At 45.9% G+C, this 26,645-nt stretch overlaps 1 protein-coding gene across 7 annotated transcripts in view; it reads left to right on the top strand.

Moving 5' to 3' along the window:
* Abca17 (ATP-binding cassette, subfamily A (ABC1), member 17) overlaps positions 1-26,645 on the top strand; it is a 94,498-nt gene that overhangs the window by 17,039 nt on the left and 50,814 nt on the right. For all 7 annotated transcript variants that reach the window (XM_087570192.1, XM_087570190.1, XM_087570188.1 and 4 more), the window contains 8 exon segments: positions 2,263-2,390; positions 3,442-3,607; positions 8,221-8,480; positions 10,268-10,384; positions 11,357-11,474; positions 19,440-19,613; positions 22,328-22,500; positions 23,425-23,568. In XM_087570192.1, the coding sequence (XP_087426318.1) occupies positions 2,263-2,390; positions 3,442-3,607; positions 8,221-8,480; positions 10,268-10,384; positions 11,357-11,474; positions 19,440-19,613; positions 22,328-22,500; positions 23,425-23,568 (1,280 nt within the window).

The following is a 26,645-nucleotide window of genomic DNA, read 5'->3' as shown; positions in this document are numbered from 1 at the left end:
TCATTCTTGACTACTAAAATTTTGTCATATCATTAGGCAACCTGACATCAGATGTGTTTCTCAAAACCTTGTTTTTACACCTCATTCTATATCTCAAAGAAAGCCCACCACAAACATGCCATGGTCCATAAGCCAACATTCTTGACCCAAAAAAACAAACAATAAAGCTTGATCCACGTCTCAAGGGTGTGGTCAGTGTCGTGGCTCCATGCATAAAGGTGCTTGCCCCATAAATCTGACAGTTGAGTTTAATCCTTGGGATCCATATCAAGGTGGAAGAAGAGAACCGTCTTAGGGTTTTATTACTGTGAAGAGACACCATGGCCTTCTTATAAAAGAAACCATTTAATTGGGGCTGGCTTACAGTTCAGAGGTTCATCATGGCGGGAAGCAAGGCAGCATTCGGGCAGACATGGTGCTGGAAGAGCTGAGAGTTCTTGATCTGAAGGCAGCTGATGGAGACCACCATATTGGGTGTAGTTTGAGCAAAGGAGACTTTAAAACCCACAGCACCACACTTCTTTTAACAAGGCCACACCTACTCCAACAAGGCCACACTTCCTAATAGTGCCATTCCTTATAGGCCAAGCCCTCCATCACATGAGTCTATGGGGGCCATAGCTATTCAAACCACAACAAGAACCAATGCCACAAATGATACTGTGACCCTCACATACTCTGCATTCACATAGCACACACACAATAAGAACTACTCTCTCAGTCAGGCAGTGGTGGCAAACACCTTTAATCCCAGCACTCAGGAGGCAGAGGGAGGTAGATCTCTGAGTTTGAGGCCAGCCTGGACTACAAAGTGAGTTCCAGGACAACCTAGGCCACACTGGGAAACAATGTCTGGAAAACAAACAAAACAAAACAAACTATTCCCTGTAACTTTAATTTTTTCAAAGTCTACTTTTAATGATGGAGCTTAAACGCTTTAACCTCCCTTGTAGCCCACCACCCCACCAGAGATAGTGGAAAAGAAAGGATAGGGGGACAGGAGCAGAGTGGACCTGCTTTAGAAAGGTTCTTTGGAGCAACTCCCATCTGTGTTTTCTGGAAATTGGTAGTTCACAGGAGTCAGCAGCAGCAGCCCAATCCATCCACAAACACTTCACAGATATACCGGCAATCCAGTTGGGTAGAGTTAGGATAGCAAACGTGAATCAGCAGTGGTGGCACTACCTAACAGAGACAGCCAGGCCTCAGTCTCAGCTCGAGTCAGCAGGAGGGACCAGGCCAACAGGAACACTAGGAAAAGTTCTCCGCTATGTCTCTCTCAGCAAAGCAAAGATCAGCTAAGACTTGAGACCAACAACCATTGCACAGCTAACTCTATAAGCAAGCCTAGCCCAGCCAAGTTCTATTGTCCATAGAGTCTCATTTATACTCCCTTCAAACATCATGTGTCTTCCACTGGTCTTGCCTCAGCGTGTGCATCGGTCTCAACTGACATCACTCTGCCAGTCAGCCCAAGTCTGTGAAAGCAGCAAGAAACTGCTGCGTGCCATCACAAGTTTAGTTTTTTTGTTTTTGTTTTTGTTTTTGATGCATTTCTCTCTTTCGGAGTCCTGACAAAAGCAGCTCAACTATGCAATGAGAGGTGGACCAATATATGCGTGTCTTTAGCAAAGAATCTTTCATCACATGTCCTTTCATGCACTTGCTTTAGCAGAACATCCTTTCTCCTGCTTCAGCAACACATTTCTTCATGAGTCTTCCTTAGCCTTTCACCTGTGTCCACTTCAGCTAAACATTCCTTCATGTATTTGCCCCAGCAAAACACAACTGAGTTTCCAAAGAACCTTTAAGTTCCCACTTCAATTCCCCTCCTCAGCATTGCTTCCTCGATGTCCAAAGATAGTTGCTGGCAGTTTCTGGGAGTATAGTCTTCCCAGTATAAGTTCTGAACCTAATAACAACAATCATAACCACAAAGGACAAGGTTTCTCTGGGTGGACCTGGCTGTCCTGGAACTCACTCTGTAGTCCAGGCTTTCCTCAAACTGAGAGGTCCACCAGCCTCTGCCTCCTGAGTTCTGGGATTAAATGCATGCACCCCCATATGCCCGGCTAAAAATCACGCCCTTTAACTCGTCTTATTTCTTGTGTTTCTCTCTCTGGCTCACATGTTTGCAGGATGACTGGGTGATTGGTTGGAGAAACAAGCTGGGATCTTAAGTCTCCTTAGGTGGATGGGTGATGCCAACGCTTGCTTTCATGCCCAGCTACTTGTTCACTGACTGGATTTTCCTCTCTACAGTTCTAGGCTTCCCTTCAGTGTCTTTATTTGAAAACTATATCATTAAGGATCCCAAGTCTTTCTACGTCCTGGTGGGAATTGTTTTTCACCATGACTTCAATAGCAGCAATGAACCGTTGCCACTTGTGGTAAGAAAATCCATCCTATAACCATTCCACTATGCGACGACCCCACATGGGTTAATCAAGCCAGTCACCCCCTCGGCTTTCTTCTATGGCAGCTTTGTCATTTTATATGGGGGGGGGATGAATAATCCACGTCCATGTTTTACAACCCACTCCACGATTATCTCCAGGAGGTTTAAAAGATATCTGTTCTGAGTGTCTGTCCTCAGTACAGCATGGATCGTGTTCAACTGCTCAACTCCACCACTTGGCCACAGAGAATCTTGGACCCCAGCCCCACAATTTAGTGGCTGTATAACCTTGGGACAGTCGTTAACTTTTCTGAGTCAAATTTTTTTCATTACCTGTGTAGTGAAGTTTTAATTAGTGCCTGGCACATAAGTTTCGGGTTTATGCGTGTAAAGTGCTTAGGACAAAGCAGTTGGGTAGATTGGGAGCAAGATTTTTACCACTGGGTCAGTTAATTTTCATTCCTACCCAGCTAACAGACTTTAGGTATGGTAGCCAGGCATGTGTGTTTAAAGAAAGAGCAAGATGTTAAACAGGGATATTTGATTTATATTCTGCAGTGGGCAAAACACTCATGTGTAGCTTTGGCTTTAGGCAGGCTGTTTAGTGACCTTTAGAACTTGCCCTGCGATTAATAGAAAACAATGTTTCACAAGCATGCGTTCATGTCACATGCATGTCAGACACCATGTTGTATGACCCTATGGGCTCCTATCATCACCCCCGACCCCGTGAGGAAGACGGAGCGTAATAATTGAGGTGAAGTAACTTCCCCAGGGTGACGGTACTTCAATAAGAAATTTGGGGCTGAGGTCCAGGTGAACGGGTTCCCGAGTATCCTCCAGCCCATCACCGTCTCCCATGTGGGTCCCAGGGACACTTTCCAGAGAAATACAGGGAAGAGCAGTGTGGGGTTCTAGGAGGGACACCCGCCCGTGTGGGCTTTTCTCTAGTTAGAGCTAAAGCCTAACGGTTTTGCTCTGCCCCGTACGATGGCCGGGTTCCAGGATCTCATGGCCAAATGTTTTCCCCTTGTTTCTCATAGGTGAAGTATGACTTGCGCTTCAGTTATGTCCAGAGGAACTCTATATCCCCGCCGAGGCATCTGTTTTTTCAAGAGGATATAGAAGGCTGGTGCACGGCCTTTCTTTACCCTCCCAATCTAAGCCAAGCACCCCGGGAATTTTCATACGCCGATGGGGGACACCCTGGTGAGGAGACCCCGAAGCCTGTCTCATTACTGTGAGCACAGCCCCTCTGCCCTGAACCACATATTTGTGACACTGTTTTGCTAACCGAATGCTTGCTAAGATTAGCCTTTCAGCAGAGGTCCAAGGAGCTGCCTTTGGGAAACATGGCAGTCAATAAAATGCTGGATTTCAGTGTAAGTAAAACAGCAGGTGTGTATTCTGATCGTGCATAATGACATTGAGTTGCTTGAAAGGGTGAAAACATTACAAGAACCAGGAGTATGGTGTTTTGTGTCTCTAATGTTTTGCTTTTTAAAGTGTTCTCTACAAACCACGACTTAAGCGGTTTTCTTTAATCTGTCAAAATGCATATAAAGTGACAACTCCTTTACCTTTTCCTTTTCCTTTTCCTTTTAGGAGAGTTACTCCTGGGCTGGGGGTGTCCTCATTGGTACTTGTCTAGCATGTACAAAGCCCCATGCTCTGTCTCTAGCACTGAATGTCCGCCGCTGACTGTTAGGGATGCTATGTGGGAATTCATCTTGATATAACGGCAGCTTCCAAGGTTACTGCCAGAAAAGGCATCCCAGACACTGGAGGACACAGCACTGACACACTTTGCTTACTGCCACACTAGCCTGTGCCTGATGGGTGTGGTTAGGGACCAGAAGGAAGAGAATTTGGCAGACACCAAATTTACCTTGAGCACAGTCACCAGGTCCCCACAGCTCTCAAGTCGCCTATTGAGAACCTGCGGGCATCATGGATGTATGGATGTTTCTTGGGCAACACACATGTAGCCCCAGAGTGGAACCATAAGTGTAGTAAGAATGGCCAATTCTTTAGGGACGACATGGCCATCATCATGAACAAAACATGACTTACACTTTATGAATATGCAATGCTTATGTGACCTCCCCTTTCCACCTGTAAGTAGCACTCTTATTTTTCTGTCTCCTCCCCAAACCTGCAGTCTTGGGGACCTAACCCAGGAGTTTCCACACAATGGGCCAGCACTCTACTACTGAGCTGTACCTCTAACCCTGAGCTGTACCTCTAACCCTGTTAACCTTGTTTTGTTGTTCATTTGCTTTTGCAATCCTGAGGACAGAGCTCAGTGTCTCACATATACTACCCAAGCTCGTCTTCTCCCCTCCCCTTGGGTCTTGTGGAGCCCAAACTGACCACAAACTCGCCGTGAAGCCAAGGACCACCTTGAACGCTCCTGCCTACACTTTCCAAGTCACTGGGATGCAAGCCGGTGTCATTGCTCACTTGTGTCAGCACACCGAGTCTTTGATACTGTTTTGAACATACAAATGTTTGTACTTGTTCAACAAATGCTCCAATTTGTTGGGGTCCAGGAGCAGCCTCACAAACCACATGAACACTGATCTCATTCAGACAGGATGGTTTATTGAGCATGTTCTCAGGGCTGATGGATCAGGGCCATGGTCCAGACTCAAGAGCTAAAATCTACAAACATGTGTGCCAAGCTATTCCACCTGTCAGGATTTAGGGATAGAGGAATTCCGTAGGAACATGTCTTTGTTGTACACTCCCACTGGTTAGAGTGTTTACTTGTGGCAGGGGACTTGCCTTGTCTAACATTCATGTCTTAACTTACCAACCAGGATGTCAGCTACGCACATACATGTCCCTTTCTGCCAAGTAGGATGTCAGTTCCCAGGAAAGTCTTGGGAACTTAAACTTTACTTGACCCCTACTCGAAACAGAAGTCTTATTCCAAATAGGTGCGGGTGTCTCTCTTATGTTGGGGTCCATCCCAGGGGCAGCTTAGAAAACCCATAAAAGCTTACTTACATGCAGGTACGGGAAGTGCTGCTGGGTGGTTAGTTTGGGTCTAAGCTTATTGCGGCTAACTACACAAAACAGTTCTAACTGACTTCTGTTGGTTTCCAAAAGCACAGAACATAACAGAACATGCAATCCACTTGGGCATTAAACATCAGAAAAAAAAAACATATGAGAAGGTTTCCTTATAATATTAGTAACAGCACAAAATGGCAGGCTACACAGGTAACAGTTAGGCAGTAACATTCTACCTAGACCTTAAGACATTTATCTGTGTTTATCAGGCCTCATTCACTAACCACTAAACACATGTCTTGTAATCTCTACTTCCCCTTTAATTTGATGATGGAGGAACAACAGCTGTGCGCACTGCTGCAGGGCTCCCTCTCTGCCTGCCTGCCTGAGTCATTTTAAAGACTCTGCTCCTGCTCTGAAGGGTAGCCCCAGGCTCTGCCTCCAGAACTCTTGAACTTGGGGCTAGGGTGTAGTGTAGTTGGTATAGTGCTGCTGCACAAGTTGAGAACCTGAGTTCCATCGCCAGGACTCCAGGGAAAAGCTGGGTGTGATATCACATGTTTATTACCTCAGTAATGGAGGGCAGAGACTGGTTGATTCCTGGGGGTCCCTGGTCAGCCGAGCCTAATCATCAATCTCCAGGTCCCTGTCTCAGAATACAAGGTTGATGGCTCTTCAAGGAAAAAACACAAAAGATTGGCCCCTGTCTTCCACACACATGGGGGCAGTGGCAGCAGTGGGGGTGGGAGGGTTCTGAACGCATGACCCATGCATGACCCATGCATGACCCCTGCTTGACTCCTGCATTGGCTGAGGCTTCATTTGATTTAACTTGTTCTTTCTGAATCTTTAGGCCTCTTTTGTTCTAATTCCATCCACCTTGTCTACCCACACCTGGAGGGAGCTTCTTCCTTGAGATCTTATGGTCTTAGCTGGCTATGCCAATCCCCATTCTTTTGTGTCCCCCCTCTGAAATCACACCCTGAGAAAGGGCACTTCCTCTCCCTATTTTGCTAAGGATAAGCAGGTAGCATTAAAATCAGAAGGTCAGGCGTTCCTAGGAGCTCCTATGTCCTACAGGATAACGTAGAACTCTGTACTGGCTGGTTTTGTGTGTCAATTTGACACAAGCTGGAGTTATCCCAGAGAAAGGAGCCTTCCTTGAGGAAATGCCTCCATGAGACCCAGCTGAAGAGCATTTTCTCTATTATTGATCAACGGCAGGAGGGTGGTGCCATCCCTGAACTGGGGTTCCTGGGTTCTATAAGAAAGCAAGCTGAGCAAGGCAGGGGAAGCAAGCCAGTAAGTGTCATCCCTCCATGGCCTCTGCATCCACTCCTGCCTCCAAGTTCTTACCCTGTGTGAGTTCCAGTCCTGACTTCCTTTGGTGATGAACAGCAATGCAGAAGTGTAAGCTGAATAAACCCTTTCTTCCCCAACTTGCTTCTTGGTCATGATGTTTTGTGCAGGAATAGAAACCCTGACTAGGGGGGTTGGGGATTTAGCTCAGTGGTAGAGCGCTTGCCTAGCAAGCGCAAGGCCCTGGGTTCGGTCCCCAGCTCTGGAAAAAAAAAAGAAAGAAAGAAAAAAAGAAAAAAGAAAGAAGCCCTGACTAGGACAATCTCTGAAGCTGGGTTGTGACTCCCAGATATCATAATGTTCTCTGCAGGAAGCCCTGCTGACTTTCTGAAATTTTCCAGTGTGAGCAAAGTACTTAGTAACGGCTTTCTGTCATCTTGTTGTCTGCTGTGGAAAGGAACATAACTGTGTCTAACAGTGCAGACGCCCCTACTTAGCATCCAGTTTTCCTGGATCTGCTCATACCATCACAGCCCCTCGCTTCCTCTCTGACAACTCCAGACTTGTAGAGAAGTAACAGTTCATCCCCGAAGGACTCTTTCCTTCCCACAGAGCAAACTTCCCCTGACTTGTGAGAGGTTAAACATGAACACCCATTAAGCAACTAACTGTTCTTCTAAAATTGAGGATAGTCAAGACCTCATTATAGGACGACCACACTAATGTCTTGAAGCCTTGGGCCTGGATGCCAAACTGGTACTCAAGTCCTTACCCAGATTCCAGAAAATATCTATAATTGTTTAGTGAACACGCTCCAACAAACAAACGAGAATACATAACAATAGCCAGGATGTTGTCCAGGTTATTAATAACCGTCAGTTTGTCCTTCCCTTCTCCAGTGTGACAGGTCTGGACGTTTGCCTATGTCTAGACAGTGGGACACAGTGGTCTACTACAGGGTTGCTTGCCCTTGCTTGGAATTAGAGCATATATCACTCAGGGGATCCTTAGCATGCGACCTCTTTTATTGAAAGCCGGAAGACCACTATATTGTTGAAAAAAAAAAAAAAAAGGCTGCCTATGAGAAGGGCAGTGTCTGTAGCTTGCCAGCACAACACAGGAACCTAATCCTTTCGTTACACGGCAGTGAACCCAATCAGATCTGTGTCTTCCAAGTGCTTTGAGTTCAACCATCCTGTACATACTGGATAAGACATACCACAGAACAGGTACTCTGCCCACAGAGCCAGAGAGTGAAGGGAGAAGATGGCTCTCTACCTTGGAAGATCCCTGTATAGAGCATGCCTTGTCCTTTCTGACAGAATTTGTTTCCCTGATCATTGCTTCATTCCCGCAGCCCTCCAGAGCGGGCCCCTCTCTGTCCTCCATGCTGTATGATGTGGGAGCACCTTCTGGCTGCTGTCTAGCCAGGATCCACCAGAATTTTCACTCATTTCAGTCTTCGGTCTTTACTTTCTTACACTTGGCATTCTGTTTCCTTGTAGGATACAACAAAGAAGGCTTCCTGGCAATACAGCATGCCGTAGACAAAGCCATCATGCTGCACCATGCTCCCAAAGCAGCACTGGACATGTTTAAGAATCTCCAGGTCTCGGTGCAGAGATTCCCATCTGGGTCCCATATCCAGGACCCCTTCCTAGTGATCCTTCAGAATGAGTTCCCTCTGCTCCTCATGCTCAGCTTCATCTGTGTTGAGCTCATAATCACCAATTCCATCTTGTTGGAGAAGGAGAGGAAACAGAAGGTAACTCGGTCCGCAAGTGCCGGGAGAACAGGGAGGCTGCTAATGAAGTGTCTTGAATAGGACGGAGGCCAGGGCTTGTGGGAGGAGCCTCTACCTCTCAGATGCAAATGAGAAGCGAATAGGACTGAGGCCCGGGCTTGTGGGAGGAGCCTCTACCTCTCATATGCAAATGAGAAGTATTTGAAGCCTGTTTACAGGGTAGGGCGTACCATCTCTTGATGTCACACATAATGCTTACTTTTAGATTGCCCAGCCTAGTAGGTCCTACTAGATTAGCGCACTGCTGCTAAATAGGGCAGGTGTGAAGAAAAATGTTGGCAAGAGAGGGAATTTTTACCCACAATCAACTCACTCCCGTTTTGTGGGAAGATGATTGGGAAGCATCTTCTGGAAAAACATAACCTAAAGCAGGCTTCGTTACCTCGTTGGTCCCGGGACGGCTTGGACTGCTCACTTTCTGTGTTCTTCTGGTTACGCAGCCACTGTTACTTCTTTTTCTCGCTTAGGTTTCCATTTCTCAGATGTGGTGCCCTTATGTAGGCCTAGTGAATGACCTGGAACCCGTTGTGTTATCCGGGCTGACCATGGACCCATGATCCTTTTGCTTCTGCCTCCTAGGTGCGAGAAGTTCACCTGGTTAAAATTTTCTCGCTTTGCACTTTCTTCTCTTTTTTTAAAATAACTTGTTAATTCATGTATGTTATGTACATGGGCGTTTTTCATCTGTGCACCAGAAGGGGACATCAGATCCCATGGGACTACATCTGAGATGGTTGTGAGCCACCATGTGGTGCTGGGAGTTGAACTCAGGACCTCTGGAAGAGCAGCCAGTGCTCTTAACTGATGAGCCATCGCTCCAGCCCCAATTTTCTTCTCTTTTTATTGATTCTTATGACCGAGTATTAAAACAGCCTGGTAGTTTCTCCTTGGGCTTTTCTTGGCCCCACTGGCCATGTCTGTGGCTAGAGAGCTGTTTCACTGGCCGGCTTCATCTTGCTGTAAGAAGCAGACTGAGCGCCATCTTGGCACTGCCTATAGGGTGCATCGATTCTGCTCTGATGCTGTGAGGCGTCTGACGCCTCCTTTCTGCTGGGATGGATAACAGTGGGTTTTATACTCACGGGGAAGCCCCAGGAGCTTCTGATGTATGACTAGAACACTCATAGAACTTCCATTGTATGATGAATTCTGACCTTTGCGTTTGCTACTTCAACAACAAACTTGTGTAGAAAGCTGGTGGGCATAAAGCGTCTACACGTCGGTCACGTTTTTCTCCTTTTCTACTCAAATCTTCTTTTCATACGGATGTTAATACTGTAGAAGTTAGGCATAATGGCATATGCCTAAAACTCCAATGGTTCCTTCATTTATCGAATCTCCCTCTGAGTATGTGGCCCTGAGAATAAAGTCCAGACTGTTCTTTGTTTTGTGTTTGAGGCAAAGTCTCAATATAGAACCCCTGATTGGCTTGCCACCGCTTTATAGACCAGACAGACCTTGTGCTCCTGACAAATTTCCCTACCTCTGTCTCCCAAATGCTTGAATTATAGGCATGGACTATACTCTGCGTTAAAGTCCAACCTCCATAGGTGTCCTACTTTTGAGTTCTCTTAGCAGTTGTTTAGAGGTTCATACAGGGCCAACTCTGTCGTAGTTAAGCCAAGTGTTGGTCCCTTTCGCTGTTTAGCTAGAGCGCATTACAGACTCCCAGACTAGAGTACCTAAGACATCTAACTAGACGGGAAGCAGCCTCATGGCTCTAACCCGAGGCTCTCTTGCTTTTCTAGGAATATATGTATTTGATGGGACTGGAGAACTGGCTGCACTGGGTTGCTTGGTTCATCACGTTCTTCCTTTCCGCTTTAGTTACTGTTTCCGGTATGACGGTTCTCTTTTGCACAAAGGTATGCTTCGTTCTTTAGAATACGGTGAGCCATGACTGGATAGGAAAGAATCGGGTGTGGGTGGGTGATACAGGCGTTGAGGAATGTGTAGAGGTGTTTGCTGAAATTGGGAAATGAAGCATTCTTCACTCTCTCCCATCTCCCCTGCCCCCCTTTTTTTCTTTTCCCTTTTGAGACAGAGGCTCACTGTGGAACCCTGGCTGGCCTGGAATTCACCATACAGGCCAGGCTGATCTTGAATTTGTGTTAACCTTCAACTTTACCTCCAAACTGCAAGGGTTACCCTCCTGGCTGTCTGACCTAATCTAGTATTTAGGAACTCGAGGCTCACAAAATGCATCTCTACAGGCTTGAAAGCATTAATTTCATTCTGCACAATGGTTGAAAACACTTAGTAAAACATTATTTATTTTACTTCCACGTCACCGTGGGTTGTTTTTTATGGTGTCAATGGAGTGTGATGGTAACATTTGCCTGCAGACATTACTAACCCGCTACTTGGATATATAAAAGCTCACTCCCAAACTGTGAACATTGTGTCAGTGTGGTGAAGGCAAGAAAACCCAGACTAAACGGGAAAATATTTCAGACAGAAGAAATAACCAAAGAGTGTTAAAACAGAAGACACAAAGTAACAACAGGAATACGGATAATACCACAAATGAATCAAACTTATGCTGGTGGTGTAGCTCAGTGGTGGAACACATGTCAAGGGAATACAAGGTCCTCAGTGCAATGCCCAAGATAAACACCCCCCCAAGAGAAAAAATATTCACATTAGGTCAAAAACTAAATCCAAACTTATTTTTCCCTGAAAAAAATATTCGTAACAATTTATAAATGATAGCAGATGGTAGATCAGATGATTGCCTTTTAAAAAAAAACTATGTATAATATTAAATTAAAAACAATCTTTTGCACAGTGTTTTATGGGGCCCTCACGCTTTCTTCGCATGTGCGGTTGCTTTGTAGATGAACGGTGTGGCTGTGTTCAGGAACAGTAACCCTACCCTGATATTTATTTTTCTAATGTGTTTTGCCATCGCCACAATTTTCTTTGCATTCATGATGAGCACATTCTTCCAAAGAGGTGAGTACTGACATCATTTTCTCTAAGTACTGACGTCATTTTCGGTTGATGGATGTTAATGACTTTTCTCTGAAAGCTCTGTCCGTCATTCCCATGACTTACAGAACGAGGCTCTTACTACTCCTCCGCTGCCAAGCTTTCCCTCTTACGGTCATCTCAGCAGTGGGAGAATTCTGTTCCCTATTAAAGCCTTGTTAAAACACATATAAATAAATATAATAATTTCAAACTGAGGGAGATAATGTTTCGGTTTATATATTTTTATTTGTGCATCTCTATGTGTGTATGCCACGTGGGTACTGGGCTTTGGAGCCCGGAAGAGACCCTTGGATTCCCTGAGGCTGGAGTTACAGGTAGATGTGAACCGCCCACGCTGGGAACCAAACTCAGGTCCTCCGGAAGAGCAGAGTCTACTCTTCACTCCTCTGCCGTCTTTCCAGTGCCTGTGAATCTCGGTTTAGAAGACTGAAAGCGTGATGCATTTCAGACAGGAAGTCCTCCAGGTCAGGATCGTGGAGTTAGGGCACAACAGTAAAGGGGTTTCTAAGACACCGTAAAGGACTCCCTGTGCATTGGGTTCTGTTGGAGGTCTTATGTGGAAAAGCCTTTGTACATGAGTTTGTGAATCAGAGAGGATGGAGGTGACAGGAAGCAGAGTCAAATCAGAGTGCAGAAGAATTGGACTGTGAGTTACCCCCAAAAAGGTAAAAAGTAAGAGAAAATGATCTCAGCAGCCCCCCCCCCCCAAAGAATTAGGTATAAGAATTAGGAAGAAATGTGATGCCAACGGGCCAGGCGGCTTATCGTTCACATTCGTGCATGCTCTGTATCAAATAGCTCGCTCTAACGCGTGACTCCCGGCGAATACCGACTCTGCCAACATGGAAAAGGAGTCTGTGAAAGTCACGTGGTTCAAACTTTGCATTCCACTGGCTTTATAGCAAGCACAAGAGGGCGCTAGTCAAGTCAGGGAACCTAGAACATACCTACACCTGGGCCTCAGGAGTCCTCAAGGTTGAAGCCTTAAAGGTTAAACACGTGGCCAAGTGCGGTGAGAAAGCAGACATTTAGAAATCAAAGATGATCAATGATGTCGGAAACACAAGTCATAATCAGAAGGAAGCAAAACTGGGGGCAAGCGACGAATGAAGGCAAAAACAGATCATGTAGCCCAACACTGGTAACCAGCCGGTTTTTGACAACGAGGTCTTTTCAACAAAGGACGCTGGAATAACTGGAAGTCTGTCTTCAAAAGAATTCACTTTGAGAGCTACACGCATCATATACTCAAGTTGGCTCCTACTGGTTATAAATTTGAATGTAAGTGATAGACCACATTAAAAGAATATGCAGGGAGCTGGCTCAGTTGGGGAGATGCTTGCTGTGTGAGCGGAATGACCCAGGTTCAATCCCTCAGGGCCCGCATGTAAGGGCATGGATACCATCCGCTCCTAATCCGTCCAGGAGGAAGTAAACAGAAGCATTAATGATCCATGGTGGGCGAGAGATCCTTAGCAAAGAGACCCACTGTCAACCTCGGGCCTCCACATACATATGCATGTAAATCCACATGAACACGCATGTATATGCATAAGAACATATAAGAGATAAAGAGGGCATGAAGGCAGGAGGGGCGTGGGCTGAGCGTGTCCCCGTGGGAGCCCAGTGGGTGGAGTGAGGGAGCGTGGGTATGATCAAAATGCATTAAATACACGAGTGGAAGTTTCAAAGAATAAATAGAAATATTTTTAAACAAGAAGAGAAAAGCACTTTACATTCCGCGATGACTTCTTAGTGCAGCCAATAAAAGATACAACTGATAGTTGCATCTCAGAAAAATTTAAAACTTTTGAACATCAAGAAAGTGCTGTCGGGAGGAGACTACGACAGAGAGGAAGAGGCAGGACAGAGGAGACGGGGAGAGGGTTAGAAGCCATGGCAGGTGATGTTAAAATTGTGCTCTGTGTATTTACAGGTTGTTATCAATGTTCCTAGGGATGGATGGTACCGGGCTTTGTATGTTTCTTGGTTCTTTTTTTCTTTTTTTCGGAGCTGGGGACCGAACCCAGGGCCTTGTGCTTCCTAGGCAAGCGCTCTACCACTGAGCTAAATCCCCAGCCCGGGCTTTGTATGTTTAAGTGGGCAATTATATCTTACCAATTGGACCTAAAAAAAAAAAAAAAAAGAAGAAGAAGAAAGAAAGAAAGTGCTGTCGCCGAGGTGGAGGGTGAGGGTGGGGGTGGGGTGAGGGTGGGGGAGAGGGGTGGTTCACCTTTAATCCCAGTAGAGGCAGATAAATCTCTGTGAGTTCGAGGCCAGCCTGGTGTACAAAGGGAGTTCCAGGACAGTCAGGGCTATGCAGGGAAACCATCTCTTGAAAAAACAAAACAAAACAAACCAAACAAACAAACAAACAAAGATTCCCCCCTCCATGCTAGCTGTCTATCGGGTCATCTTTATTTAGGGTTAGGCATTGATGTCTATGAGACGTCATGGGTTTAGCTTTTCTGACATTCCTAAAAGATGCAGTCTCTAATTCCCGTTCCCTTTGACGCTGTGTTGTAGATGTATCAGCCTTGTCTGGCATCACGAGATCTAGTGTTCTCTTCATTTTGATTGGTTGTGGGTTTCTGTGCTGGTCTCCATTTTGATGTTCCCTTTGATGAAGGGTGAGACTTATCTGTATATGTATATGTATATGTATATATAAAATCCATATATAACGGACGTGTGTGTGTGTGTGTGTGTGTGTGTGTGTGTGTGTGTGTATTTAGAGTGAAGTTAGGAATTATGCTAGTTTAGCAAAGTGTAAGTTCTCCTCCGTGATGGGTGACTTCACTAGCCCTGGGTAGTTGGCTAGGTTTCCGGTACCAGGCATAATTTTCCTCTCATTGAATGGGCCTCAAATCCACTTAGGGAGCTGTTGGTTACTGCCGAGGTATGTGTGCCATGGCTGCACCCTTAGGGTCAGTGTGTCCTGCTGGTCAGTGTTGTAGTTCATAGGCATCCTAGCTGTGCAGGAATATTGGTTGCTTCCTTCCTTTGGAAACTTTCATAGCACATTCTGTTATGAAAGCGAGGCAGTCCTCAGGTTAGGCCCAGCTTGGATCCTCTGAGACTTATGCCCATGATGTCTTCAGGAATAGAGACTTGGCTTTCAGTCTCAGGGAGGCAACCAAGGGCAACATCCATGACCTATAGTGTTTGGGAGTCTCTTGGACGATCCTGACCAACAATTCAAAAGGGGGCTACTCATGCCTGGCGGTGGACTTCTGTTAGTCAGTCTTACAGCTCTTGGGAGTAACATTGTCAGCCCAGATGGGAATTTTTCATCTAAGTTATATATGTACATGCAAACTTTTTAAATTTTTTAAAAAGATTTATTTATTTATTTTATGTATGTGAGACACCAGAAGAGGGCTCCCATTACAGATGGTTGTGAGTCACCCTGTGGTTGCTGAGAATTGAACTGAGGGCTTGTGGAAGTGCAGTCTGTTCTCTTAACCACTGAGCCATCTCTCCAGCCCACAAACTTTTATTATATTATTATATGCAATATTAGGTAAATGGATATTAATATGATTCTTTTTAGAAATCCTTGCTATGATTTTATCCTCTTTTTTCTACTTCTGTATTTATCTGTCTCTTCTCCGTGACTACTCCTCCCCCTCCCACCCATTTTCCCATCTCCCTCTTCACTCATATCCTGCTCCTTCCCTCTACAATGCTGTCCTCACCATGGAGAACTTCTACTTTCCTATTTCCTGCAGTTACTCTGAAGACCTGGAACTAGGAACCACAGGTGAGAAAGAACACACGACATCTGTCTTTCTGGGTCTGAGTTTACCTCACTCAATGTGATCTTCTCTAGTTCCATCCACTTACTTCAAAATTCTATGGCTTCTGGGCCGGAGAGATGGCTCAGTGGTTAAAGGCACTGCCAGCTCTTCCTGTGGCCCAGGGTTCAATTCCCAGCACCCACATGGCAGCTCACAACTGACTATAATTCCTGTTGCATGGGATCCAACAACCTTCACACACACACGCAGTAAAAAGCACCAATGTATATAAAAAATAAAATAAGTAAATTATTTTTAAAAAGAAAATTCTAGGGGCTGGAAAGATGGTTCAGTGGTTAGGAACACTGACTGCTCTTCCAGAGGTCCTGAGTTCAATTCCCAGCAACCACATGGTGGCTCACAACCATCTGTAATGGGATCCGATGCCCTCTATTGTTGTGTCTGAAGACAGGTTCAGTGTACTCATATACATAAAATAAATCTTTAAAAAAAAAAAAAAGGAAAATTCAATGACTTCATTTCCTCTACAGTTGAATAGTATTCCGTAGTGCTTATGTAACACATTTTCATTATCTGCTCATTGGTTGAGGGATATTTAGGTTGTTTCTGTTTCCCCGACTACTGTGGATGAAATGGCAGTGAACAGGGCCAAGAAAGAGGCTGTGGAGTAGGATGTCCTCTGGCCATGTGCGGAGCAGGGGGTTAGCTCGGTCGTAGTGGTAAGTTTATTTGTAGCCTTTTGGCAGTTCTCCACACAGATTGCCAGAACAGCTGGATAAGTTTGCAATCGAATAAACAGTAAATGGGGCTTCCCTCTACCCCACATCCTTGGCACCAATCCAATTTGCTGTCAGTTGTTGATCGTTGCCATTCTGACTGGGTTGTTTTGATTTTCATTTCTCTAATTTCTAGAAACAATGAGCATTACCTTTAGGATATTTTTTAGTAATTTTTTTTCTTCTTTTGAGAAGTCTCTGGATCTTTTTGTAAAATTTATTTATTATATATGAGTACACTGTAGCTGTCTTCAGACACACCAGAAGAGGGCATCAGATCCCATTACAGATGGTTGCGAGCCACCATGTGGTTGTTGGGATTTGAACTCAGGACCTCTGGAAGAGCGGTCAGTGCTCTTAACTCCTGAGCCATCTCCCCAAGCCTCTCTGTTTGGATCTTAAGCCCATTATTTCGGTCAGTGCTCTTAACTCCTGAGCCATCTCCCCAAGCCTCTCTGTTTGGATCTTAAGCCCATTATTTGACTGTGTCATCTGTTTTGTTTTGTTTTGTTTTGCCTGTTTTTGATATCTTTATATGTTCTGGATATTAATCCTTGGTCAGATTTTACAGTTGGCAAGGATTCTCGGTCCTTCTGTGGGGGCACTCGCTCCTCATGCAGAGGACTGGGTTTGGTGCCCAGCTCCCACACAATGGCTCAGCCATCTGCAACTCTAGTTCCAGGGACTCCAATGCCCTCTTCTGGTCTCTGTGGGTACCAAGCATAGATTCGATACACACTTGTATGCACACATGCGCACAGAGGCAAAATACTCACATACATAATGAATATAAAAATGTCAAATCTTTTTTCAGAGACTATAGAGTGATCTGACATATAAATTTATGGGAAATTCTCAACAAAATACTGGTGGATCAAATTAAGCATATTAAAGAATTAAGTGCCATGCTAAATCGGATTCATCCCAGGAATGTGAATTTGACTCGTAATCTCGCACTTTGGACTCTTAGGCAGTGGGATTATCAGCCAATTTCGGCTCTACAGTAAGGCTCTGTCAAAATAAGAATCTCGACAAAACTGAATGTAATATGACTAGCTTTCCAGTCTGCTGGGCTTGGTCCCTGTAACCCCTTGCTGACAAGGCTGAGGCAGGAGAATTGTAGGTTCAAGTTCAACTTGGTCTACACCTGGACCACATAGCATGAACTTCTGAGTGGAAGAGGAGAGAGGGAAGGAGGGAGAGAGGGAGGGGGAACGAAGAACGAGAATGGTTCGACATATGGAAAGTAGTCAGCACCACTTAAAATGAAGGAAAAATACATATACATACATCTTAGTTGATGTAAAAAAAATCATGATTTTTTTTTTTAAAAAGGAAGAGAGATTCCACATCAACTTCACAGAGTATGACTGTACCCAGAGTGAGCTGTGCTGGCCCCAACTTCTGTACCCTCTGACCCAGCATTATCAAGGGGAGCCCCAGTTTCAGCATGTCACCAAAGGCCTGATGCCGCTGTCACGTCTCACGTTGGCCAATCCTTGGGTCGGGATTTGCAAAGCCTGGTGCTCAGCTCCCATCTACCATTAAGTTTTCTCGAAGACTCAGAGCATCCACTCATTGGCTCCCTGGAGGTCTGTGTGCCTCCCCGAAACCTCTTTATTTGAGAGAGGATCTCTCTACGTAGTCCTGGCTTGCTTCTAAGCTCACAGAGATCTGCCTGTCTCTGCCTCTGGAGTGCCGGGATTAAAGGCACATTCCGCATGCCTGATCTTCTGAAACATTTTAATAAGCAAAATGACTATTTTTGTAGAAATTCTTAGTTTTAAGTGAACTTACACCATATATCCAGATGTTCAAAGTGGCTCAAGAATTCTCAATTCTCGCCGGTCACCGGGGAATTGAGGGTGTCCTAAATGTTGGAGACTTAAGCCCACCATGAATTTCTTTTTTTTTTTTTTAAGAGTTTATTTACACCGTAGCTGTCTTCAGAAGAGGGCATCAGATCTCGTTACAGATGGTTGTGAGCCACCATGTGGTTGCTGGGATTTGAACTCAGAACCTCAGGAAGAGCAGTCAGTGCTCTTAACCACTGAGCCATCTCTCCAGCCCCCACCACAAATTTCTAATCCAGAGGTTTTATTTTTGATGCGAGCACTTAAGCATGAAGAAAGATCTATTACTGTCACATGGTGCAGAGAAAGGGTTAGAAAATGCTTTATAGAGGCTTTCTAATTAAAATTGAATTTATTATTAAACAAAAAAGGAAGAGAGATGTAAGCTGGGATAGAAGGAAATTAACCTGATTAGATATATGTCTCCCCCACATTTTTTTTTTTTTGGTTCTTTTATTCGGAGCTGGGGGACCGAACCCAGGGCCTTGTGCTTCCTAGGCAAGCGCTCTACCACTGAGCTAAATCCCCAACCCCTCCCCCACATTTTTAATTGTGAAAGATTGAAGGACTACCTCCTAATACCAGAAACAAAACCAAGGGATATCTACTTTTACCACATCCATTGGATATTTTGCTGAAAGGTCTAGTCAAAACAGTTATGAAGAAAAATAAAGCATCCAAAAGGAGATTTAAAAAAAAAAAAAAGAGTAAAAACCCATCCAGACCGTTGGTTGCCAGCACTCAGGAGGCAGAGGCAGAGGCAGAGGCAGAGGCAGAGGCAGAGTTCAAGGTCAGCCTTGTCTGCAGAGTTCTAGGAGAGCCAGGGCTACACAGAGAAACCCTGTCTCTTGATCTGGACAAAACAAACAAAGTAAGACTGTCTCTATTCAGAGATGATATGGTTTTATATAGTGATAGCTCTATGACAGTAAGCCAATTAGTATATTTTGTAGAGTTAAGCCCCAGTTTCCTCCTCTGCAGAGTGGGGAGGTTGTGAAGATGACATATACAACGCGCTCGCTGTGCTGTCAGAGGGCTGAGTAGATGCTACACAGGTCTGCCACGCCCCTTTGGAGAGGAGTCAATACAGGGGTTTTGCTTTTGTTGTTTTTGAGACAAGGTTTCTCTGGAAAGCCCTGGCTGTCCTGGAACTCACTCCGTAGACCAGACTGGCCTTGAACTCACAAGAGTCCCACCTGCCTCTGCCTCCTGAGTGCTGGAATTAAAGGCAGGCGCTACCACACCCAGCTACTTTTTAAAATACCGTAAATGTTTTCATCCTTCACTAGTAAGAAGGCAAGTATAAAAAGAGATTGCTAGGGGTTGGGGATTTAGCTCAGTGGTAGAGCGCTTGCCTAGCAAGCGCAAGGCCCTGGGTTCGGTCCCCAGCTCCGAAGAAAAAAAGAAAAAAAAAAAAGATTGCTTCCTTTCTGAAATCCTGACCCAATCACAGAGAGACTTTTCTCTCATGGCAGGAAACAAGGTTTCGGTCACGGTAACTTACTAATGCACCATTTTTCCCCTCTGAATCTGCAGCCCACGTAGGAACTGTGATAGGCGGCATCGTCTTCTTCTTCACCTACCTTCCCTACATGTACATCACTTTCAGTTACCACCAGCGGACTTACTCCCAGAAGATACTCTCTTGCCTCTTCTCCAATGTTGCCATGGCAATGGGAGTCCGGTTCATCTCTCTGTTTGAAGCGGAAGGTAAGAGCTATCTCTCTCCAGCTCTACTTAGGATGCCTACTTGCTTCGAAACGGACAAGGCCGCCCTCCATCTCCAAATGCACACAGTTGACGTGTCTGTCCATTTAGTGTTCTGAGATTTATATCATAATGTGGGATGCTAAAGAGATACAGAGCGTGCTTGGCAAACCTTACAGCATAAGCCGGTCGGTGGTGTCACATGTCTTTCATCCCTGTGCTTGGGAGGCTGATCTCTGAGTTCAAAGTCAGCCTGGTCCAGTGAGTTCTAGGATAGCCAGGGCTACACAGAGAAAGCCTGTCTTGAAAATCAAAACTAAAAGCAAGCAAGCAAACAAAACCTTACAGCATAGATGTGGATATGGGGAGGGAAACTAAAGCACATTAAAGAAAGGAAACGGGACCCAATCATGTCGGCATGGTAAACCTTTAGTCCCAGCTATTTGGAAGGCCGAAGCAGGAAGATTCCTGGAGCCCAGGAATTCCATCTAGGCTTGGGCAACAGAGTAACTTTGTTTGGAAACAATGAGTAGGAAATTATATACTTGTACAATTTTGTAGATCTAAAATGTATAACTTCATGATTAGAAGCTCAGAAAACATTTCCAACTATACCGATAATGTAGTTTTAGCATGTATTAGTCTTACTGCTTGTGGTGCCCCCCCTCTTTTACAGGTCTCTCTAGGGAATGGTATTAATCAGCCTTATGTTATTATGATGAAATACTGAAATAATTAACTTGTAAAGAGACTTATTTTGATTTACAAATCTGTAGGTTCTAGTCAAAGATTAGGTGGCCTCCATTGGAACTCTGGGTATCTAGCACTTCATGAGAGAAGTACACAGCAAAGCAAGCTACCAGGAAATGAACAAGAAAACAGAATGATCCAAGTCTCATATTCTTTTATTTTTCTTCTTTTCTTTTTTTTCCAGAGCTGAGGACCGAACACAGGGCCTTGTGCTTGCTAGGCAAGCGCTCTACCCCTGTGCTAAATCCCCAAGCCCCTCGTATTCTCTTTTTCTTTTTTTTTCTTTTTTTTTTTCCCCCCGGAGCTGGGGACCGAACCCAGGGCCTTGAGCTTGCTAGGAAAGCGCTCTACCACTAAGCCAAATCCCCAACCCTCCCTCATATTCTCTTAGAACACTCCCCCAAAAATCTAAGGACCTCCTGCTAAGCCCCACCCCTACTAAGCCACACCCCATAAAAGGTCCCTCCTCCTAAGCTCCACCTCCTGTTAAGCCCAACCTCCTTAAAAACCCCACCTTCTGCTAAGCTCCACCTGCCAAAGTTTCTGCCAACTCCCCGAAGACCAACCCTTTGAACACACTGCTAGTCAGCTTTCCATAACTGTAGCAGATGCCTGAGAAGGTCAGCCTTGAACTGCACAGCTTTGATTGTTTCAAAAATTCCTACGGTTTCCGTTTGTTCTTTGTTAGCCCCACTGAGAAAAATAACAAAATATCCACATGGCAATTAAGATGCCCAAGAAAAAGGGACAGACAGGCTGGGCTGGGAGAAGACACACATTTCACATTGAGCTGTCAGGCTGCTTATGTTCAGAATGTTTGAGGAACTCACTCTCCTCGCTAGAAACTTGCTCTTGTAATTAGAATAAGCAGACAAACGGCTAATACACGTACAGGTGGCAGGAATCAAACCTCTGACCTCTGGAAAAGCAGCCAGTGTTCTTAACTGCTGAGCCACCTCTCCAGACCCACATCATCTCTTTTTAAAAGATACTAGGGAGTCAGTAGTGGAGACAGAGTGAGACCTGGAAAGTCTGTGAGATAGCTTCGTGGTTAAAGCTGCTTACCTTCACATCTGATGCCCAGAGTCTGATCCTCAGAGTATGTATGGTAGAAGGAAGGAGAGATCTGACCTCCTCCCTGCTGGCTTCTGACCTCCACATATATGCCATGGTACACATGCACACATGCACACAGGCACACAGGTACACAGGCACACAGGCACGCACACGCCACTTCCCTGCAAATGAGCAAAAGGATGAAAAATGGAAATTTAAAGAAGTTCTCCGTCAGGGCTGGAGAGATGGCTCAGCAGTTAAGAGCACTGACTGCTCTTCCACAGGTCCTGAGTTCAATTCCCAGCATATGCCAGTAATCCCAGCTACTAGGGAGGCTGGGGCAGGAGGAACAAGAGTTCATAGTCAGCCTCAGAAATGTCTATTATACAAAAAGAGGGAAGGACTGAGGGTATAGTTCAATGGTGAAGTGCTTGCCTAGTGTGTGCGAGGTCATAGGTCCAACCCCTGGTCCCCCTACAATAGATATTTTTAAAAACCCCCGTGGTGGCTAGTATTGCTTATAAATGTCATCGGGGCCAGCATCAAGTAAGAGACATGGCTTTGATATATTTGTGGGGGTGTTTTTGTGAGGATGAGGTGCAGAGGAAGAACCTCTACCCCAGGGGGGAGCACACTCTAGCATTGGCCTCAGTTTAATGTCATTTGAGGGAAATGGGGGTGCCTTGTCCACTCACCTTCCCACCCTGTTGGTAAGTGCATGCATTGCTGCTGCTGCTGCCTCCGCCGCCACCATGCTTTGCTAACATCAGAACCCTACTCTGAAGTCCAGTGCGGACTTCAGCTCTCAGGACTCCCCCTAGCCCTTACCTCTAGATTAGGACTGCCGAATCTTGTAGACCGAGCAGAGCTGCCAACACGCAGACAGCCACCGTCTCCCTCCTTTGGAACAGGCACAGGCATCCAATGGAGGAACATGGGCAGCGTCTGGGGCGACTTCAGCTTCACTCAGGTGCTGGTGATGCTCTTGCTGGACTCCTTCTTGTACTGCCTGGTAGCCTTTTTGGTGGAGTCTCTCTTCCCAAGAAAGATCGGAATGCCTAAGTCTTGGTACATCTTTGCCAAGGTAAGTTCTGAGTCTGCTACTTTACAGACAGATGTTAAATTCTTTCTATCTGTCATCTTCGTTCCTTCACCTCGCACTGGTGTACTAATTAAGATCTCAGACACCAGTCAGTCTCTACCCTGGATTCACCTCATAACTATCAGTCACCCTGCGGTTGGCAGTGGAGCGTAATTTACCAGTCTCGGTTTCTCTGAACTTACCCCCCCCCCACCCCCAGTTGACGCACTGGACTCGAGGATGAGACAGGCAGGGCCATCCCATCCAGGGTATGTCTGTTGAATACCAGGCCCTGCTTTATCCCACAGAACTCACCCACTTGCTAACATCAGAACCCGACTTGCCAGAGTTCTCACACCCCCTTTCTCCACTGAGCTGCATTAGCAGAGGCCCTCTGAGGCCTCTGTGATCACCCAGTGTGTCAGCAGTAGGGCCACGGCTTCTCTGGACAATCCCAGAAATCCAGACTACGTTTTTCTTACAAACATGAGCTCCTTGTGCTTCACTCAGCCTCCACAGTGGCCTGTGGTGGCTCACCTATGGGCACAGTGAGGACCTGAGGCGTCTGCTCTGTCTTCTTCCTTGGGGTATGGAGAAGCAGACAAATATAACTCCAGCATCCCCATCCAGGTCTCTCCCCGCAAGAACCTGACTGCTGGTAAGGCAGCTGTCCAAGGGCAGTCAAGAGCGGGGAGGGAACACGGCTGTTTTCCTTAGATCCTCCCTGAGTGCCCAGGATTATAGGCTGAAAGGCAGTGACCCAGAGCGAATCCATTAGCAAGCTGGCTAACTTCTCCAGGTGCCATGACGTGTTTGATTCAGCAAGTAAAACCGCCTGTGGGGGCAGGGGTCTAATCCGCCAACATGCGTCTCCCACAAGAGAAAGACCACATAAGCAGTGAGTATGAAGGTTAACTTCTCGTGCAGTGTCCCCTCTGGCGCAAGAAGTCCTTTCCAGTAATACCGCCACTGTTGGTTATTGGGGATCCTGAGAAAACTTCTAAAGGGGACTTCCTGCAGGACGAGCCAGCAGGTCACATAAACGCCATCGAGATCCAGCATCTGTATAAGGTATTGGCTTTCAAACCTCCTTCCCCGGGCTCCAGAGACAACCGTTCTAAGCTTGTGTTTTATTCTAACAGTGCTTACAGGCTGCTCTCTGGAATTCAGAGTTTTTGGTTTTTCTGTTTGTTTTTGTTGTTGTTGTTGTTTTGTTTTTATTATTCTTTAATTATTATTATTATTATTATTATTATTATTATTATTATTATTATTATTATTATTATTTTTACACTTCAGTCGCGTCCCGGCCCACCCTCTGACAGTTCCTCAACCCATTCCTCCTCCCTGTCTCCCAGAGGATGTCCCCACCCCCATCCCACCAGACCTCCCCACTCCCTGGGGCCTTAAGTCTCTCCAGGGTTAGGTGTCTCTTCTCTCCCTGAGGCCAGACCAGGAAGTCCTCTTTTGTATATGTGTGGGGGCCTCTAGCAGCTGCCTGGTTGGTGGCTCAGTGTCTGAGTGCTCTCTGGGGCCCAGGTTACTTGAGACCGATGGTCCTCCTACAGGGTCGCCCTCCTCAGCTTCTTCCAGACTTTTCCTAATTCATCCACAGGGGTCCCTGGCTTCTGTATTTGGTTGGGTGTAAGTCTCTGCCTTTGGCTCTCCTTATATGACCCTATTTTCAAAAACCAGAAACAGCTTGAAATGCCCTGTTTCCTGTCGTAGAGGCCTGTTGATTTTCTTCTTTTTTCTTTTTGGAGAAAGCGTCTTCTCGGCCTCTAGTACCAAGTGTCTCCTCCATTGGCCAGAAGCGCAGCCATTTGGTGGGCGGCTCGTTCCCACCAAATCAAAATGCAAACCAGATCTCACTGTTAGCTTCCAAACGCACACCCACGAGCAGGCAGCCGCTCTCCCACAGGTGCTCGCGGAGGCTTGCTTCACACAGAGTCCTGCCAACCAAGGATGTCTGCAACAGGTCTCATCTCAGTGCTTACGCGGTCTACAGAGTGTGGCCGTCTGAAATCTCTGTTCTTCAACTGTAAAAGAAAGCAGTGGGACACTCTGCTCTTTTGGTATTGTGACCTTAAAACTCTCACTTGGCTGCATACGGTGGCACAAGCCTTCAATCCCAGCACTTGCTAGGCAGAGGCACATGGATCTCTCTAAGTTTAAGGTATGCCTCTTCTACATAGGGAGCTCAAGGGCAATCAGGGATATGTAGTTAAAACTGTCTCCAAACAAACACAGGGCTGGAGAGATGGCTCAGAGGGTAAGAGCACTGGCTACCTCTTCCAGAGGTCCTGAGTTCAATTCCCAGCAACCACATGGTGGCTCACAACCATGTCGAGGGGGACCATGTCTGCCCTCTTCAGGCAGGTGGGTGTGAATGCAGCAGGGCACTCATACATTAAATAAATAAATAAAATTTTAAAAGTATATTTTCTCTAAGCTCTTGCAATCCACTGCGACTCAGAGCATTTTTTTTTTTTTGGTTCTTTTTTTCGGAGCTGGGGACCGAACCCAGGGCCTTGCACTTCCTAGGCAAGCGCTCTACCACTGAGCTAAATCCCCAACCCTAAAAGTATATTTTAAAAACAAACCAACCGGGGTTGGGCAAGCGCAAGGCCCTGGGTTTGGTCCCCAGCTCCAAAAAGAAAAAACAAAACAAAAAACAAGAAAAAAAACAAAAAAAACAACCAACCAACTACTCAGCCTTGTGTTGCTTTCTACCTGGGGGATCAAGTGGGTCACATCCTAGCCCAGGACACACATGGAATGGGTCCAGGTCCTCTATGAAAGTAGTTAGGCACCTCCTTAGCTCTCTGTGGCGTTCTCTCACATCCTAGCTCTGGCTCTCTCTTCATAATACACAACATCTCAGCCAATCAGCAGAGCCAGCTCTCTGCTCTTTCTAACCGTGACAGATGTAATCATTGCCCTCCCGCCACCGGACCATTCATACCATGAGCTTTTAGGACCGCAGGATGGCTGGGGCTGCTCACTGGTGGAGGAAGGCCCGGGTTCGAACGCTCCCTCCGGCGTGCGCTTCCTTCTCTTTGCCCTCCTTCCCTCCACTTGCTTGCAGCAGTCTGCCTGTCATCCCGGTTAATAGTTGGGCCACACAACACCCCTGCTGAAAAGGAGAGTGAAATAAAAAAAGCAAGACTGTCCCTTGCTTCAAAACCGTAGAAACCAAATAGGTATAAGTTCAGGGGGAGTGAGCAAACTCCTTCTGTGATATCCCATTCCGGGCATCATTGGATGACCTGTGACAAGTGACATCTAAGTCCCAATGACCCACCATGAATCCCATACCCAAAGTCCAGCCCAATCCCTATGACCAACCACATCTGAATCCTATACCCAAAGCCCAGCCCAAATGCCATTCGATGGGACAGACAGACGCTGAAAAGCACTTCATCTCTGGTGTGGCATTATAGATGGTTTTTGGTTTTCTTCCTCACTCTGATTTTGGAGGTTTATTTACTTATGTATTTTTTGTATGTGTGTTTGCTGCAGGACCTGAGGAGGATACTGGATCCCATTATAGACTGTTGTAAGCCACTGTCTTACTTTGTTTTTTTTTGTTTTTTTTTTTTTTTTTGGTTCTTTTTTTCCAGAGCTGGGGACTGAACCCAGGGCCTTGTGCTTCCTAGGCAAGCGCTCTACCACTGAGCTAAATCCCCAACCCCTTACTTTGGGTTTTATTACCGTGAAGAGACACCATGACCAGGGCAGCTCTTATTTTTTATTTTATTTTTTTATTTTTATTGTTTTGGAGCTGAGGACTGAACCCAGGGCCTTGCGCTTGGTAGGCAAGCACTCTACCACTGAGCTAAATCCCCAACCCCTCAGGGCAGCTCTTATAAAGGACAACATTTAAGTGGGGGCTGGCTTACAGGTTCAGAGGTTCAGTCCATTATCATCATGGCCTGAGGCATGGCAGCCTCAGGCAGACGGTGCTGGAGGAGCTGAGAGTCTTGATCCTAATCTTGATCCACAGGCAGCAGCAGGAGACTGGTGCGCTGGCCAGACTTGAACATACGTGAGACCTCCAAGCCCACCCCCACAGTAACACACTTCCACCAACGAGGCCACACTTACTATCTCTCCAGCCCTTCCTCCTTACTCTTAAACCACAAATT

The sequence above is a fragment of the Rattus norvegicus genome, chromosome 10, assembly GCF_021556685.1.
Source record: "Rattus norvegicus strain SHRSP/BbbUtx chromosome 10, alternate assembly SHRSP_T2T, whole genome shotgun sequence".
NCBI lineage: Eukaryota > Metazoa > Chordata > Mammalia > Rodentia > Muridae > Rattus > Rattus norvegicus.
This window is presented reverse-complemented; position numbering and strand designations above follow the sequence as displayed.